Genomic DNA, 19,644 nt, shown 5'->3' with positions numbered 1-19,644 from the left:
TCCGGACGCCAACTTGCTTCCGGTCTCATAAAAAGGCGTCCGCCCACTTCACGCAGATATATCTACGCGAGACGCGAGACTATGCAGATACGGGAAGTTCCCGTATCCGCGAAGCGCGCGCGATTTTTTTTTTGCTTAATTAATTAATTAAATGACCATAAAACAACATTAACAACACTCTACCCATCCTTCAGTGTGTCCCATGCGTTAATAATAATACAAAAAATAACTGTGCACAGCTGGACAAACTGCAATAATATTATAGCCTAATAATAAAATACCTATACAAGAATTGAGGTACTTTTACTTTACTGGAGTATTTCCAATTTTCAATACTTTTACTTCTACTCCACAACATATAGACAAATATTGTACTTTTACTCCACTACAATTATTTGATAACTTTATTTACTATAGTTGCTTTGTAGATTTTGATTATTATTACAAAACTACTTATACAGTATATATACTTTGGCAATTTGAAAATAGCAGATTTGCGACGCGTTGTGAGCTTGTAGATCTGCTATTTTCAAATAACTTTTATACATTTTACACATTTGAAAACTTGTGAAATGGGACCTTCTGCATAATGAGTACTTTTACTTTTGGTACTTTAAATACATTTTGATACCAATACCTTCCTACTTTTACTCAAGTACATTTTGAATACCTTACTTTTACTTGTAAAAGAGTATTTTTACATCGCAGAATTGATACTTTTGTTTAAGTAAAACATTTGAGTACTTTTTCCACCACTGGTATTCAGTGCATGCAGTGAGTGATTGTTAGTGCACACAGGACGAGGGAGTCGAGGGACACAGCATAGCGACCCTTCATTTCAATAAGGGCAGACGGCAGAGCCAAAACCTGCAGAACATGTTTAGCACAGCCACAGAGATCACGACTTGTTTATTAGAGGGAATTAGCATGTCTGGCTGGGGCCGCTTGACAATGCGAACGGTGGGGTGGACGGAGGCTGCGGAGCTACTGCTATAGCGCCGGTAGAGAAAAAAAAGACTTTTAAAAAAAAATATATATATATATATATAAAAAAATAAGTCGATAGCTGAAAAGTGGGGGGACACAGAGGACCGTGTGACCCCGCCTCCGGCGTCTATGACGGGAACTAACCAGAGATGGTGTGTCTTGCCGATTTTTGTTGCGTGAGTCTTGTTTTTTTTTCAAAGAAAAGTACCAAGTACCAAAGTAGAAATGATTTAATGATTTGGTTCCAGGGGGTCCCCAGCAAAATGTATATACATTATGTATACATTATGTAGATAAATTACTGATAGCATTCTTTCCAGCCTATGTTGGTGGGGAAATGTAAGGTTTGTGCGTGATGAATCTAAAACTTGCCTTACATTTATAGGAAGGGCAAAGGGGGGAAACAATAATTGGCAATTATGAATTCCACTTAATAAACTTACAATATCACTGGTGTTCACTGTTCACTTAGGCTACGGGGTTGGGAAAAGCCATCTAAAACTTAAAATGCAATCAAAAATCCATAATTCAAGTTGCACAAAGACGTGTCTTTTCAACAGACGTCTCTACACACTGGGCACACAATACAACAACGACCAAACGCAAACGCTGTGCATACGCTGTCCATACGAGGTCCGAGTCAGACGTGTGTCGACGTCGTTTCAACGTATTTTTTTCAAAACAGCTTCTGACTGAGGTCTGACTCGGACGTCGTATGGACGGCGTATGCACGGCGTATGGGCGTTGTATTGTGTGTGCCCAGTGGGTAAAGACATATCTGTTGAAAAGACACGTCTTTTACAACTAATGTGTTTTTATACTTATTATGTTATATTATGTTATATTATATTATATTATATTATATTATATTATATTATATTATATTATATTATATTATATTATATTATATTACATTACATTACGTTATGTTATGTTATGTTATGTTATGTTATGTTATGTTATGTTATGTTATGTTATATTATATTATATTATATTATATTATATTATATTATATTATATTATATTATATTATTATAAATGATATGACCTCATACAAATTTAAATGTATTATTAATTAACAGGAGCAGTTAGGGGTTGGGTGTCTTGCTCAGGGACACCTTGAAATTACAATAACCCTGTGTGTCTGCTTTAATTAGCTGATAAAGCTAATACTAATTAATTAGTAAAACCTCAGCTTGGAAGAGTTCTTTCAGTTATAACCCCCAACCTTTAACTCAGCAAACAGGGACGAAGGTCCTCTGTGTACGTTGATGGCATGGGACTTGAACTTGCAAACTGTCTGGTGCAAAGGCAAATGGTCAAGCACACCACACCACTGCGTCAACGCACCTTTGGGCCCTCAGCAGGTGTCTTCTAGTGGTTTTGACTTGCTTTTTTGTATTTTGGCCTTGAAAATTTCAAAGTGCTACAACATTGAAATATGGGATGACTGTGATTCGAACATGGAACCTCTGTGTAGAGAGTCCGATCGCTATCCCATTACACCATCTCTCACTGTCTCTTATGCAGATTGTGGTCACAATTTATTTCAGTAATATGATTAAATTGATTATATCTTATTGTAGCCTATTTATTTCATTTTATTTGAATGCAGGGTCATTAAAATGAGTCCACATACAAACACATGTGTTGAATTAACTGTGGAAAAACTTCAAGAACAAGGCACTGGATTAAGTAAGCTTGGCTGTTAGCCTGGTCCCTACCAGGCTAACTTCACAGATACATTTCCATGGTAACTAAGGTAGGATTGCGTAAATTTTCTTTCGTGAAATCGAGTCATAGATAAACTTATCCAGGGTGCTCTGGCTTAGCTAATCTGGCAAGATAATTCAGCTTTCATGAAACCGATTCATCGCTAATCCTGGCTAAATTATGCCAGGATAGGTGTTAAATCCAGGCTTGACCCCTAATTCTGCTTTCGTGAAATAGGCCCCAGACGTCCACACAACGTCCGGATACGACGCAAGGAAGCTTGGAAGTCGTACAAACTTTGGCAGGCTACTAGTCCTACATACAGTACTTACACCTAGAACCCCCATTCAAACTTTAAAATGTTCATCTTAATGTGGACATGTTTGCCTGAAAAGGAATCTTTGAAATGTTTCATAGTTTTAGAATTGTACTCCTTTAAAAGTTCAGAGATTTATAATGGAGGCCGATGGAAGATTTTGGGACCTCAAAAAAACACTTTCACCTAGAAACTCCATTCACAGTTCAGAAATTCCACCTTACTGTGGACATGCATCCTTGAGATGTTTTACTTTGAAATGATTTGTAGTTTTTGAAATATTTAACTTTAAGCGCCCAATGCATTGTCAATGCGGCAATGGACATGGGGGGACATGGGAATAACCCATCACGTTCATGTAATGTCAATGTACAAAGCTTAGTGTGCTTGTCTACTGTCATTACCATTAGTTGTGGTATAGACTCTATAGCCATAGAACCATTTACAGTTATCGTTCTTTGTGTGGAGGGACAGCCCTCTACACTTATTTACATTTGTCATTGTGTAAAATTATCTAAAACACAGCAAGACAGCATGAGCACTTGTTAGTGTCAGGTTACTTTTGGTCAAAGTGGGGATCGAACTGGCGACCTTGGGATCCATACTTCCCCTTCTTAGAAACGCTAGTTTTAACATTTCAGTGCTTTTTGAAAAATATTCGGATACATAATTACTTGCAGCAGGATTTTACATGAAGCTGAGTTAGAATTGCATCCATTCCCTTCCTTTTCCCCCAAATGTCTCTCCTTTTTCTTCTTCCCACCTTCTTCACCCCCCCCCTTACAGTCCAATGTTCCCAAACTTTAGCTCAGTCGGAAGAGCTCTCACAAGATCATGGCATCGAATCCCAGCACAGGAACCTTGGCATCTGAGCAATCTGGCTCCCACGGGTCTACTATATTTTCTCGCCTTTATCATAAAGGTTGCTGGACAATATATAGAGGATGAAATGCATAATTTATTAAATAATATAAAGGTAATATCAAATACATTGTAAAAAATCACACCCTGTGTGAAGTGGGCGGTGTCTTGCTAGCTAATCACAATACTGAATGGAGTCAACCAATCATGTACAAAAGATAAATACATTTATTGAAACACTCTTTATGATGGACGAAACCATAACTTGAAAAAAACCAACTTATGTTTTTTTTCAAGTTATGGTTTCTTATATAGGGCTATGCACATGTGTCATGTGACACTGGCCAATCACAGTCCTGAATAGACTGTGATTGGCCAATCACGGTGCAGGGTTAGGCGGGGTACTTTTTGGCCAATCACAGCGCAGGATAATTGTACAAATTTCCAATAATTGTACAAATTTCCAAACCTCACTTATAGGGGCGGTTTCACTGCCCAAAAATGAGAGACATGACGCTTTACTAAGACTTTTATTATATTATTCCTCATTTTGCTGGTTTCCCCTGAAAACCTTTTACTGTTACAGAGTAGAACTGCCTTAGAATCGTCACTGATGATGTGGGCATAGCTGAATGGTTAGAGAGCCTGCCTGCATAGCATCCCAGAGCCTGCCTGGGATGCTATGCATCCCAGGTTCGATCCCAGGCCTCAGCTACGTGTTAAAATGTCCCTGAACAAGACACTTAAAAGACTAGTTCACCCCAAAAATACTTATTTTCTATCAATTACACACTCCATGAAGCCTTGAATTCATGTCGATTTTTTTCGTTTTTGACACATTCCTGATCACAGACTCAGACATATTGGTTGGATGCATGGCGCATATAATAGGCTATGCATTGTAGATTAGTAGGCGATAATTGCAATATTCACTATACACTCCTCATGTTTAAGCCTAACTGAATTATATATTTATGGACTTGTATATAAATTGTATATATTTTTGGACGACTTGTGCATTTAATTTGTCGGCAATACTTTGCCACGCTTTCTCCCTGGATCCATTTATTGCGGCCGTGTTTCCTTTCTTGCTAATTATACATTTTACTTCCTCGTATGATTCCGGGGAGACATCAAATCTTGGGACTCAAGACCCAAGTCTTGGGACTCAAGACCCAAAAGAGAGATTTGATGTCTCCCCGGGAGCCTGGGTCTTGACTCAAGATTATTTTGGGTCTTGAGTCTTGGGACTGCACAAGACACTCACTGCACACACACTCCCTGGATGCCAGAGCAGAACCTCTGCCCCAAATTTTTCACATGGGCCTGTTATAGCGCCACCAGGAGGCCGCTTTTTGCAAAACACATTTTTTGACAGTACTCCTACAGATTTTATCCAAACATCACACAATTCAGTACACAGTATCTCTATAGTCATGTGATCAACACGGATCTGTCCAATTTTCCATATTCTATCCTGATTGTCTAAGGTTGGCTTCCAAAGTTTGCAGGATTGCTCCGTTTTCAACAAAATGCCTCAGATCATGAACGCAGCTTGCGATTTCTGTGAGATTTCACACGCACATTCCCACTAGGCCGAGGAATAAATGCCACTTGAAATATTTCAAATCAGCCTCATGGTGGCGCTATAAAAGGCCGATTTGTGTTTTGAACTATAGCTGCACCGATCTGCGTGAAACTTTGCACGCACACCCCCTAGAGGCCAAGGAAAAACATCTGCCCTGCTTTTTTCACATTTGCCTTTTGTAGCGCCACCAGGAGGCCGACATATGTAAAACAAATATTTTGATTTAATCCTTCAGAATGTATCCAAATTTCACGCAAAGCGGTACGAATGATCTGTATAGTCATGTGATCAAGCTGGATCTGTTTAATTTTTCATATTCCATCCTGATTGGCTAACATTGACATCTAAAGTTTGCAGGAGTGGCCCGTTTTGAACAAAATGCCACAAATCATGAATGCAGCGTCCGATTGCGGTGACACTTTGCACACACATTCGCACTACGTTGAAGAACAAATAACACTCTTTTAACATTGCCCTATTATAGCGCCACCAGGAGGCCGATTTTTGCAACACTTTTCTTTTTTATATTACTCCTACAAATGTTGTCCAATCATGCAAAACGGTACCCATTATCTCTATAGTCAAGTGATCAAGATGGCTCTGTCCGATTTTTCATATTCCATCCTGATTGGCAAATTCTGAACATTGCTGCCCCACAATAACCTACCTGACCTGGCGGAGACCTGTGCTCCGAGGAGCACTTTTTCTAGTTATATTTGATATTGTCTGAAAGTTGTTGTGAAAAAAGAAAAATAAGAGACTCTTGAGGGTTAAATAGTGTACCATTCTGGGAAAGGGGTGGGGGGAGGGTCTGGGAGGACTGTTTTTGTGTATCGTGTCTTTTCCTTTATTCTTTGTCTTTTTTATTATGTCTTGTTTACAAAAAAGAAAAAAAAGAAATATGATAATGATATGTACATTGTGCATTGTCAATAAATAAATCATTACAAAAAAATCACACCCAGTGTTTGTGAGCGGTTCCTACTCTGTTTGATGAGTGTGTGCTGTCATTCAGTTGGTACAAATCTATTTGATGTGTGGTCGCTGGCATTCAGACTGGTATTGAGGCGGTACTAAAAGAGTGTTTGTACTTTTTTGATCGACTTTTAAGTATTTATATTCATTTTAACCATGTTTAAGTATTTTACTCATTTGAAGTACTACTGAGTATTTTTACTCAATTTAAGTACTCTTAAGTATTGTTACTCAATGTATTTACTTGAAAGTATTTTTAATCACTTTATTAACTTTAATGTATTTTTCACTCATTTTTACAACTTTTAAGTATTTTTACTCTTTTTATCAACTTTTAAGTATTTTTACTCTTTTTTTCAACTTTTAAGTATTTTTACTCATTTTGAGTACTTTTAAGTATTTTTACTCAATTTAAGTACTCTGAAGTATTTTTACTCAAGGTATTTACTTTTAAATATTTGTACTCACTTTATTTACTTTTAAATATTTGTACTCACTTTATTTACTTTCAATAATTTTTACTCACATTGTAGATCGGTCGTTTTAGTGTGTGTGTGTGTGTGTGTGTGTGTGTGTGTGTGTGTGTGTGTGTGTGTGTGTGTGTGTGTGTGTGTGTGTGGGTGTGTGCACACGTGCGGGCCAGTCTGTGTGTGTGTGTGCATGTCTTTAAGTGGCGCATGTGTTGCAAAGGTGCGCCTCGCAGGACTGCATGTTCTGTGTGTGTGTGTGTGTGTGTGTGTGTGTGTGTGTGTGTGTGAAAGAAAGAAAGAAGGAAAGAAAGAAAGAAAGAAAAAAGAAAGAAAGGAAGAAAGAAAAAAAGAAAGAAAGAAAGAGGGGAAATAATAGGCCACTGTTACATAGGGGGTTGACCGTTGACAACACGTGACGTCATTGCAGATTATCAACAGAAACAACACAGCCGTATGGAGATGTCGCCATGACAACACATTTATACGCAAGCCCAGTGTTTAATGTTGCGCGTGCAGAAAGCATCAGCCAATGGGCAACGGGCAGCCAACAGTATATAAAGCGTCTACAGTACCTTAAAAGTTCATTCCTTCTTTCTTGTCATAGAGAAAGAACAGAACCCAAGCAGCAGAGAAGACGACTCATCCATTATTATGGCTGTAGTTACACTGTTGTGGTCAGACCTGGTGGAGATGGAGGAGCGCAGGGAAGAGGAGTGGAGAATCAAGGAGGATGAGTGGGAGGCCATTCAGAAAGAGAAGGAGGAGAGGATGGAGGCATTGGAGTCTCTTAAGGCTGACTTCTTTTCTCTCCGGAAGGTGGAGAAGGAGACTCTGCTGCAAGAGACTCTGGTGGATGAATGGGAGGCCATTGAGGAAGAGAAGGTGGAGATGGAGGAATGGGAGGAGTCTGCTTTGGCAAAACTCTATTCCCTCATGTGAGATCTCAAGACCCTGCACCCCCCCCCCCCAACGGTCCTTTTAAGGACCACCTTCCTCTCCTTTTGCTGTGACCTTGCCGTGGTGGAGAGGCTTAGTGATTCAGTGACCCTGGGTCCTATGCTGGTGGCGGTTGACCATGATAGGTTTAACCACACTGGTTTTGGTCACAGGAGAGAGTCCAAACTAACAACAGCATAATCTCTCTGAAGTGAAGTGGAGAGGGGGATAGGATAGCCCAGGGCTCCCTGGGCTTCCAGCCCCCACCCCTCAAACCTTTTCATGTCAATGTCCGCCAACTTGTGCATATATATTTATTTGGCTTGTTTCACATTTTTTCTAGACTTTTTTAAAGCACATAAACGTTCCACTATTTTCAAATAGCCAATATGTATAGGTTTATGGTGGTTAAAGTTATGTTGATGGCTATTAACACATTTTAGTAAGGACCCCCTGGTAAAATACCTGGATCAAGACTTGTAGAGGTAATAGTATAACAAATGATATCCATTATGCCGCTCTATAAACAAAACTACGATATGTAGATGTGATCATTATTATCTGAATTAAATTATACAATTCTCCAATCTTAGTGCTTGTCCTGTAACATTGAGTGGTTTTATCCATTACCCGTGCTTCAGTGATGGCCACACAAAATGTAACTTCCTGAGGGTCTAACTCCTCAAACTGACCCAATTCACTTTGTTAGAATGAGTACAATGTTCATTAGACATTGGATTCAAGAAAAATCTAAAGACTTTCCAAATAAATCCCCTTTGGAAGATCACATGGTTAGTGCACTTGTTACCTCTACCAAAGGTCTAACATCCTCCATTTATAGTATTCTAAACAAAAATCTGCCGATTTATAATGCAATGACTTTTAAACATAAATGGGAGACAGACTTGGGATGCACTTATGATGATGTGGATTGGCAAAACATTCTAGAAAGATCTCAGAGAGTGTTGATTTCTACAAAACATAGACAGATGCAATTTAACATTTTTCATAGAACTTACTTTACCCCACTCAGACTGAACAAGATTGATGGGAATATTTCTGCTCTGTGCCAAAGATGTAAAATATCAGAAGGTAACCTGGTTCATATGTTATGGAGCTGCGCATACATTACTTAGATGATTATTGGAAGTTCATCTTGTCCAGTGTCTCGGAGGTCGTAGAATTTGACATTCCACATGACCCAAGAATATGGTTACTGGGGGACGTCAATCTGCTCAATGTAAACTTTAATAAAAAATATGTTGTGTCGCTCGCCGCAGCCGCGAAGAAAGTTATTCTAGTTAACTGGAAATCTGAAAATTCGCCTTCACAGAGACATTGTCTAAATGAACTTTCATCTTATTGCACACCAGAAAAGATATTTTATAATGTAAGAAGAAAACCTGCAATATATCAGAAAATCTGTGGTAATTTCTTTGACGTTCTTCCATCATTATCTCCTAATAGTTGATTTTACTTTCTCCTGTGGTTTTTTGTTTTTGTTTTATTGTCTCCGCCAGGCCGAAAGGCATGGCGAGAGTATGTTTTACCCCCTGTCCGTCCGTCCGTGTGTCTGTGTGTCCGTCCGTCATTCTGTCATTTTGTGTACAGCTTATCTCTGGCACCGTTGGCTTGATCGCAGAGAAACTGTGCACACACACTCCCTGGATGCCAGAGCAGAACCTCTGCCCCAATTTTTTCACATGGGCCTGTTATAGCGCCACCAGGAGGTAGCTTTTTGCAAAACAAAATGCCTCAGATCATGAACGCAGCTTGCGATTTCTGTGAGATTTCACACGCACATTCCCACTAGGCCGAGGAATAAATGCCACTTGAAATATTTCAAATCAGCCTCATGGTGGCGCTATAAAAGGCCGATTTGTGTTTTGAACTATAGCTGCACCGATCTGCGTGAAACTTTGCACGCACACTCCCTAGAGGCCAAGGAAAAACATCTGCCCTGCTTTTTTCACATTTGCCTTTTGTAGCGCCACCAGGAGGCCGACATATGTAAAACAAATATTTTGATTTAATCCTTCAGAATGTATCCAAATTTCACGCAAAGCGATACGAATGATCTCTATAGTCATGTGATCAAGCTGGATCTGGATTTTTCATATTCCATCCTGATTGGCTAACATTGACATCTAAAGTTTGCAGGAGTGGCCCGTTTTGAACAAAATGCCACAAATCATGAACGCAGCGTCCGATTGCGGTGACACTTTGCACGCACATTCGCACTACGTTGAAGAACAAATAACACTCTTTTAACATTGCCCTATTATAGCGCCACCAGGAGTCCGATTTTTGCAACACTTTTCTTTTTTATATTACTCCTACAAATGTTGTCCAATCATGCAAATCGGTACCCATTATCTCTATAGTCAAGTGATCAAGATGGCTCTGTCCGATTTTTCATATTCCATCCTGATTGGCAAATTCTGAACATTGCTGCCCCACAATAACCTACCTGACCTGGCGGAGACCTGTGCTCCGAGGAGCACTTTTTCTAGTTTAATTCTCCTTTCGTGTAATAGGCCCCAGGTTCATGGTGCAACAATTAAGGACCGAAAGCCGATAGTAGATGAATGTTGGAATATTTTGTTTCATGCAATTCCCACTGTGTATATACTGTAGTTGCTATGTTCGAATAGACAAAGCTGTACATGTTTATGCAAATATACTGTACCTTTACATTCAAAGTGAATTGGCCACGTGCAACAACATCTTACTTTTGATTATCAAAGCACTACAACATACAGCACAATACTGATTAAAAAAAAGTTACACAATGTATCTTCTCAACTGTGGTGGTTGCATAGGTCTGCTAATCTGTTAATGTGTTCAATTGAAATATAACTGATGGAAACGTACAGAACAAGAAGGTGCTGTTGCACTCACACCTTTATTCTTAACCCTGATGGGCTGTGCTTACAGAATTTGGACAATTCGAATAGAGTCAGGGGGGCTGCCAATCAAAATGTACATTAAAATGACATACTTTGCTATGAGTGTCTGAAATTATTCAAAGCAGATTATTCAAAGCAGATTAGAAGAAAGGCCAAGAATTACTATTTGCAGATACTAGTTCAGACAGGAAACAGGCACAAACAAAACCATGTGAACAAAGGGAAATGTGTATTATATTAATCAATCATAAATGCTCCACATTTTTGTGCATTTTGTAACGTTTTTCAAACAGTCCAGTTTTACTCTTAGTGTTAAAAGTAATAATAATAGTATTGTAATAATTTCAAAAAAATCAGTGGGCACCTTTATTAATAAGCCACAGTGGAAGGGGTAGTGTCACCGTGGAAAGCCAAAATGTTCAAAAGTGCATTTGGGGGCCAACTGTTGGCATCTGAATGGTGAGTGGTTACATTTATATATAATTTATGAATAGTCTGTTCCAAGGCTACATGTACCTGACATAGGCTAATGCTATCCATTCAGATGCTGAAATGGTTTCACCATTCTAATATACAGTGTGTGTGTGTACTATATATATATATCCCTCTGCCAGGGAGGGTTCGGTATATACATATATACACACAAACACACACAGTATATTTATATACAGTATATACACATATATATACATTGTATATATGGCATACATATATAACAGACATACTGTATACAGTATATACAGTATAATGCAACTGCCGTAATCCATCTGGAATTAAAATAACTTCCAATATTTAATCTGTACTGTAGCTGCGTTAAGGCTTTTGTCTTTTCTAAATATATATTTGGAAGAAAAAACATAACACTGTTCTTTTACTAATGAATGAAAGCGCCTGTAAAAAAATAAACAATAATAACTTTAATACTCATTATACAGCTTTGACTTTTGACTGAGTGACATCACTCGCCGTCACTCTTGGCGAGCTCGTCTCCCAATTCCTGTGTCTCTGTGTCTCTGTGACGAGCAGCCAATGGCTGCAATGCGTCTGCCTCACAGGGTCTGATTGGAGGGCTGAGGCTGGGAGCCACTGCCCTCATAGTCCGGGGTCAAGGGCAGTGTCTCCCCTGCGCTCTGTGGGGTTCTAGTCTGTGTGTGGGTGTTGGCGCTGGCCGGCACCTCAGGCCTAAGTGTCTGTGGGGAGAGAGGGAGGTAGCCTTGGGACTGGAATATGTCTTCGTCATCCTCAGCCTCCAGGCTGTGATGCAGCAGCTGGTCGTGCATGCCGCTGTGAGCGGCACGCAGCACGCCATCGTGCCGTGTCTCCAGCTCCGTCATCCCGTTCCCGCTGAAATCCCCTTCCTCTCCGTCCATCTCCTCCAGCTGCTGGGTCCACGTGTCGCCGCGAGCGGCAGCGGCCCCTCCCCTCCTGGGTGCCGATGTCGCCGCGGACGCTCCGAGCCTGCCTATCGGCTTCTCGGGAAGGTCGTTCACAGCAGATGCCAGTCTCCTCTCCGACGTGGGTGTGGGCCTGGGTGTGGCTGGCGGTGGCGTGCTGGGAGTGGGGGTGGTGCGGCCAGCTTCGGCACTCGCCTGGTTTGGTCTGACCGTCCCTGGCCACGCCTCCTTCACTGTGGTCCACTCCCCTCCTCCGCTGCCCTCCTCCAGGCCCCCACCCCCACCCCCGGCCCCGGAGCCCAGCTCTGCCAGGGAGGGGTCGTCGACAAGCGTATGGGTTCGGTTGAGTTTGTTTAAAATGTGTCGCAGTGCAAACATATGATCTATATCCATCTGGAAGTTGACCCAGTCTTCCGGGTTGGGGCCGTAGTCGGGCCTGTACTCGTATAGGCTCTCGTTGATGCTATACAGATCCTCCAGTCCCTGCCAATCCACCTCCTCCTCCGTCAAGTTAGGAAGCTTAACCTTGTCGTCCGTCCCATATTGGCTGTGTGCTGGGGAGAGAGGGAGATGGCAGAGAACCAGTTAGGGTTAGGGAGAGTACACCAGTATACAACAGGGAGCTGGTTTTAAAGTCTGCTCAGACGGCATGCAGTCATGTCCAGCTCCTGGCTTTCACTATGGCAGCCAGCTTCCAACAGGCATGCATGCGCGCGCACACACACACACACACACACACAAAAACACACCCACACACACAAAAACACACCCACCACACACACACACACACACACACACACACACACACACACACACACACACACACACACACACACACACACACACACACACACACACACACACACACACACACACACACACACACACACACACACACACACACACACACACACACACACACACACACACACACACACGTTAACACATACTTGCACACTTTGAAGCAGCATTACTAGTTAAACACAGCACCCACACTATGGCAAAGCCGAGAGTAGTGCAACAAACGCATGCTGCCGTAGAAACATCAAGCCAGAAAAAAATTATCCATTTCCCATCAAGTTATTTTGTGTTGCTGCACGATTTCAGAACAGAACACGTAATGGCATGAGTAACAATTATTGGCCTGAGGAATGAAATAAACATCTAGGCAACCTGAAATTAAAGAATCAAAAAGGGAGTAAAGGGGAAAAACATGATGAACTTCTGCAAAAAAAAGGAGAATTTTCAGGAGAAATAAGAGAATGTCGGCTGCTGAGTGGTTCATCCCAAGAACAAAAGACAAACACTAAATTATATTGAGGAAGGCAAATTAAAACAAAATTAAAGCAAAAGGCTAAATTAGAGTCACATTGGATGTCAATAGATTAGCAGCCAATAGAGGAAAAATATATCTCACAGAGAATCAATGCTGATGTTGTCTCTTGGCTGATCAATGTTCTTGTAACTACTGCAACTACTTTAGTGTCTAATATAGTGGTTCTCAAAGTGGGGTCCAGGGACCCTCAGGTTACCTTGAGGGGTTCTAAATGGACTGTTACGGGTCTGTAACTCTGAGAGCGTACAAATATGTACACTCTCAGAGTTATGCAGGTCCTTGAAATTAAAAAAAGTTTGAGAACCACTGGTCTAGTGTAAAACGAAGAGGAGTGGAGAGGGTTTGACATAGACTCAAGAGACTCACAGATAGGAGAAGCTCGGTCTCCTCTTTGACCATTTTCGATGCTGCTGTTGCCTGGCAAGCAGGTGCCAGAAACAAAGGTCAAAAGGGCAAAGGTCAGCGGTAGGACAGAGAGGTCACAGCAACTCAGGTGTCCATAGTACTACCACTAGCTGATGCCATGAGTAAAAAATATATGAAGGGTCATTCTGATGGTTGATGGTGATGGCTATGTATGTTCTGTGGATATGGCTGGCATTAAGGGTGATGTTAAAGACCAATGTGTGAATTGTGGAATGATGCGGAGATGATGACGGAGATGATGCCATGATTCCATGCATTTGCATTCACGTGCATTTTAGGTTTAGGGTGGCGCTCAGGTGAAAGCACATTTTCAGAGCAACTTTATCTGGATATATATATATATATTATTATTTTTCAGTCATGCTATACAGACATTAGCCAAAACCACGACACAGGCCCTACTGAGTCCACACTAGGCTCCCTTGAGCCGCGATGCAATTAATACATAAATAAAAAGCAGTAGTGAATGAGTTTACTGTACAAAAGAACCAGCTGATATGAGTGTACTGCCTGTTGCAGTGGACTCAAATAAACCTTTGCCACAAGAGAGCAGATATAAAATGCCTGTAGAAATGGCAACAATGGAAGCTGCTTCAATCAAACAAGAAAAACAGAATCAAAACAGGTCAGTTATGATTTGTTAGCGGTGCGTCCCCAGCATGCAGCCACAGATCAAAAGCGCCGGCAACTCCAACGGATGGATATTAGTGGGAATGTGAGGCAGGCTTGGCCCATGCATGTGTTAAAGAAAGCCACTGAAGAGAGATATAAAAGGTTTGGATACCTGTGTGGCTCATAGCTTCCTCCATCTTTACCTCCTGATCAGGAAAATAAAAGCAATTGAATGTTAATGCTTCGAATCTAAGAGATAGTGGGTGGTCAGGGGGGAGGGGTTGGCAGGTATAGGATACGACATTCACATTGAGGATTCCGTCATGCACAGCTGCAATTCCCTACGGAGAAATGCAATTATTGGATGAAGAGAGGGCGTGAGACGGGCATAAGGATGCGAGGGAGAGAGAGATACGGCTGCACGGAGGAAACAATGAAGTCTCATTTGATTGGGTTGGACAGAAAGATGAGGTCGTATATCAGACGGGAGTGATCGGAGCAGTGAAAGGTTCAACTGTGTGGGGGGTGTTCCCTTGAAGGCAGAAAGTACAGGGTTATTCAATCAGGTGACCATGATGTCCAGTGCGTGAGTCACACGCCACGAATAGATGGAAGTTATTGCTGGATCCAATTCAACCAGACCGTTTCACTTTCTGACAATCTCCCCTTCCAATGAAAACACTGCTGTGTATAACCGCAATAACAATTTCATGGGTTCGGGGGAGTTGTTGGCAGGTGACCCAGGCAAAGACGCAGCCAGTGCTGGTAACAGATTTCAGGGCCGCCGCGTGTGAGTCGTTGCTGGCAGCGTTTCGTGAAACGACATGCCAGTGTTCAAACACACGCCGTCTCTCTGAGAGACATGCTTGGCCACTACGATTGTCCACTCTCCAGCTCGTAATTACTGACATGGAGGTTTTTTTTGGTCCTCTGGACATAAACAAGACCACCAGCTCTTGCTGCACACACACACACACACACACACACACACACACACACACACACACACACACACACACACACACACACACACACACACACACACACACACACACACACACACACACACACACACACACACACACACACACACACACACACACCAGCACTCAGCCTTACAGGTTTAGATCACCACGGCAACGTTACTTATTAACAGGTCTGCCGCTGTTGGCGCGTGATATCTTGTTCCTCATGGCGGTTAAAGAAATAAATAATAATGTGGCTGATCAACGCGATGATGCTCATGTGTAATGACAGCCTCAATAGCTGTGTGGACAGCGACCTCCAAATAACATCACATCACACTTGTGAGTCATAGCGTGGGGGGAAGGGGGTTCGGCTGCAAACACACACAATGGTATAACGAGGGCTAAGCAGGCGCTTGTTTTATAACATACACCAGTACATTTGAAGTTGTCTCGGGAGATTCTCTGTGTGGAAAAGTGTAGTGCAATTCAGTTCAAAATATGTGTGCACGCGCATGTGTGTGCGTGTGTGTTGTGCGTGTGTGTGTGTGTGTTGTGCGTGTGTGTGTGTGGTGCAGACAGGCAACAGGTCACAGGAGATCAGGTGGTGCTAGAATGAGAGCTGAGAAAGTAAAATCATGAGTTTGTGTGTGTGCGTGTGTGTGTGTGTGTGTGTGTGTGTGTGTGCGCGTGTGCGTGTGCGTGTGCGTGTGTGTGTGTGTGTGTGTTTCTATTGTGTGTGTGAGTGTTGGGGTCAAACACATCGACACACCGGGGAAACACACATCTCAATGATGATCCCTTGACCTCCACCTGAAATGTCAGCATAACATCATTTGAGTGGACAACACCCATTCACATGCAGCATGCAAACACACACTGCATAGACTGAACCAGATTGGAAACGTACCACACCAAACCACACTGACGTCACACAAACCATTATTACATGCCCAATGTGTGACCAATGCACATTATATCTATGACGTTCATATTACTGCAGAGCATGTCTCTCTTTTTTAACCAGAATTCTTTTGTAATTATATAACACTTATATTTGTTGTTTCTTAAACCCGTTTCAGTCTTTGCTGTCTTGAGAGTTTACACAACAACCACAATAATCAGGAGTTTTGAGTCCACCTGTCTGGATGTGTATTTGAGGGCAGGTTACAGGAGGAAGCCAGAAAAGTCAAGAGGTGTTAATTTTGTACCTGTATCCAGGCCTTTAGGACGAGGGTTACACTGCTTGTGGCCTTGACAACTTCTCATCTCCATCAGCTGAGCGTGAAGGGTGTTGAGGACGTCCCGATCGACTGCGTACACAGCGTTGGTCAGCTGCAAATGTACAACGCACACAAACAGGACACATATATGTTTGATTAGGCTCACACATGTCAGACCTGTACAGAATATGTCAAAATACCAAAACAGGATGGAGGCACACCGCTGCCATCTCAGGCCAACCTCTTAAGGGACCACTTCACCAATTTTCAACCTAACCTCTCACTAAAGCTCATTATAAGATGGTACCGTTTCTGCCTATTCAGTCTTTGTCTAAAAGGAGGGCTGTGGACAAGTTCAGAAACTTGCATCTTTAGGTAATTTCAAACAAGATTTCAAAAATACTTAAAATGTTGTATTGATACAAGAACAAGACAGACAGACAGAAAGAAAGACAGATAATCAAAGAATTGTCTCACCTGGTAGGGGTCATTGTTGAGGTCAAAGTACTCCAGGAAGCCGGTGGCGAACTCACAGAACAGTGTGTTGTGAGTCTCATTGATGGTCCTCAAGCACCAGTAGGTGTTGTTGTTGGAGCTGGTGCATGCACAGAACCCACCCACTGCAGGAAAAAACAAAGGTCAGCCACTGCTGTCAAATCCTACTGCTCATTGTATTTTAATTATAATTTAATAGTTCATATTTTGTTTTACATTCTATAGTATACACTAATACATTAAAAACAGGCCTCAGACAGTGTGTGCAGTGTAGCTACGTACAGTTCCAGAAGGGGGCAGTCTGCCAGTGGTCATTGTTGTGGGTGAAGCAAGTGAGGCCGGGCAGACTGCAGTCGTCTCCCTTCTTCTGCCTCTTCCGCTCCTTCCTCTCTTTCTTCTTCCTGCGGATCTCGTTGTACAGCTGAGCCTTGCCGTCTACTTCCTGCACCGCCTCCCTGCTGGACAGAAGAAGGAGGCCTAATCACCGAACATGTTGACATCATTTCCTCATGCCCTGCGATGCCAGTAACCACAGCCACAGACAGACCTTGTGGAGGGGGAACTTCCAGAAGGCAGAAGTGTGTGCCAGCACATGACAGCGTGTTTACTTCATGTTTAAGCTCTTACTAATGTCCAATGTTCTCCGGGTTGACATTCGAGCCACTGTCCCCTCTTCCTCACTGCCTGAACACACCAGAGACAGCATTTGAACAGCTGCTTTGTATTGGCATAATCCGTTCCCAATGTTTCACAGTGCAAGCTGATCACTATGTTTGAGGGCTTCATTTTGACTGACTTCCCCTCATTCTGTCTTTTCCATGCGGCTCAGCCGATCATTTCCAGACATGCACACGTCACGTTGCGCACAACACACACATACAAAGGTTAGGTAAACAACAAGGACGTTTATGTGGTTGCTTTGGCATTTATGCCCCACTGGAGGACACAGGCGCTCATGGTAAACTTGCGGGCGACGTGTGCGTTTCAGAAATTAGTTTTATTACCCGAGAGCACATTACCTCATACATCACCACACACACACACACGCACACACACACATGCACACGCACACGCACACGCACACGCTACACCAGTCAGGTAAACTGGGATCTGCAAGGTCATCCAAACAAAAGTGAGGTTTAGTTACGACATTTACAAGATGACAGGGGAATAAATCGGCATACGCTGACCATGCAAAAGTATGACTGGCATCGCACGTCATCTCGTTAACATAATGTTACAGCCAGGAAGGAACAGTCAGACGCTGTTAGAATATTAGATGGGTGTGTGACGCGTGTTTACTATGGGTCAGCCGGTCAGGAAGGTCAGAGTGGTTAACATGGAAGGGGAACAACGATGAACGGGGGCAAACCAACACTTGTAGGGGAAAAGGAACTCACTTAAAGGGGTGTAGTTGGTGATTCTTGTTCTTCAATCTCTCTGCCTTGTTTCTCTCTCCTTTGCTATAGTAGCTGGTTTTAATAAACAGAGAAAGACACTAAGGTCCCGAGAGAAAACCTTCATCTATCATGGACTCTAAAAAGGGTCTGGCGCAAGGCCTGAAATAAGCTATAGATCGAAATAAGTTGGAATACTGTGAGAAAATCACATAGGAAGAAGTGGGGGAAGTACTGAGTTTGTCTGAGGTCAATGTAGATGACTGACCTTTTCTTGTCACAGTTACATTCGTCTGGTCTTCTCCTCTTTAAGTGTCCTCTTACTTCGCGGAGGTTTTTGATTTTGTCTTGAAGTGCTTCAATCTGGAATTGAGTATGAAACAAACAGGATAATTATACATGTAGGAGTTAGGAGGACAGATTTTTCTACTTATTTCTTCTCCCTGTCTCTTTGATTCGATTTATTCTGTTTGAAGTTCTCGTAAAAGTACCCTTGTTTGAATTATATTGTTCCATTCATTCCACGTAATCAGATCTTTTTGTAATCAAAATGACAGCTTGACATTTCAAGCATTTAGCGGATGCTCTTTGAAGAGGAAGTTGGAGTGAATGTAAGGCAAATCAATCTGAAAATCCTAACTTAAATTAGGAAAGTACAAGCAACCAATGGTTAAGGCATGCATGGGCTAAAACCACGGTGCCCAGCCAGAGGCGGTGTATCTTTCGGTGACGTTACAGCAGCAAATGGGTTTGGGTTCGCTTCACTCACCTCTTGGTCTACGTAGCTCTTATGGTCTTTCCAGGCTTTGGAGGACTGGTAGATCTCTCTTTCACAATGGACCGTGTCATTCATCAGTATGTAGCACCTGCGATGGAGACATGCACGCTTGTTAATACACAGCTCTCTGGACAGAATCGAGCAATATTTAATCGCTACTGAAGGCAGTTAACCCAACAAGACCGAGAAAGCACCTGTGTCATTTTAGTGTGTGTCACGATCTTTCAAAAATAGCAGATATACAAGCTCATAGCGGCACGAAG

General features: G+C 42.1%; 1 protein-coding gene across 7 annotated transcripts in view; it reads right to left on the bottom strand.

Annotated features, from left to right (window-relative positions):
- Window positions 1-10,757: 10,757 nt before the first annotated feature.
- Window positions 10,758-19,644, bottom strand: part of sulf1 (sulfatase 1) — a gene marked incomplete at its 3' end in the record, with an annotated part of 43,850 nt that continues 34,963 nt past the window's right edge. The window contains exons 13-20 of one of the 7 annotated variants that reach the window (XM_080418033.1): window positions 19,373-19,469; window positions 18,872-18,966; window positions 18,607-18,678; window positions 17,489-17,664; window positions 17,189-17,331; window positions 16,700-16,823; window positions 14,696-14,729; window positions 12,530-12,703 (exon numbers count right to left, since the gene is read on the bottom strand). In XM_080418033.1, the coding sequence (XP_080274159.1) occupies window positions 12,670-12,703; window positions 14,696-14,729; window positions 16,700-16,823; window positions 17,189-17,331; window positions 17,489-17,664; window positions 18,607-18,678; window positions 18,872-18,966; window positions 19,373-19,469 (775 nt within the window). Of the gene's footprint in view, window positions 12,704-14,695; window positions 14,730-16,699; window positions 16,824-17,188; window positions 17,332-17,488; window positions 17,665-18,606; window positions 18,679-18,871; window positions 18,967-19,372; window positions 19,470-19,644 lie in introns of all 7 variants that reach the window. The other 6 variants (XM_080418034.1, XM_080418029.1, XM_080418030.1 and 3 more) reach the window with 6 other exon arrangements.

This window comes from Gymnoscopelus braueri (assembly GCF_963280865.1).
Source record: "Gymnoscopelus braueri genome assembly, chromosome: 21".
In the NCBI taxonomy this organism is placed as follows: domain Eukaryota; kingdom Metazoa; phylum Chordata; class Actinopteri; order Myctophiformes; family Myctophidae; genus Gymnoscopelus; species Gymnoscopelus braueri.
The sequence above is the reverse complement of the archived record's forward strand: the minus strand, read 5'-3'. Positions and strand labels throughout refer to the sequence as shown.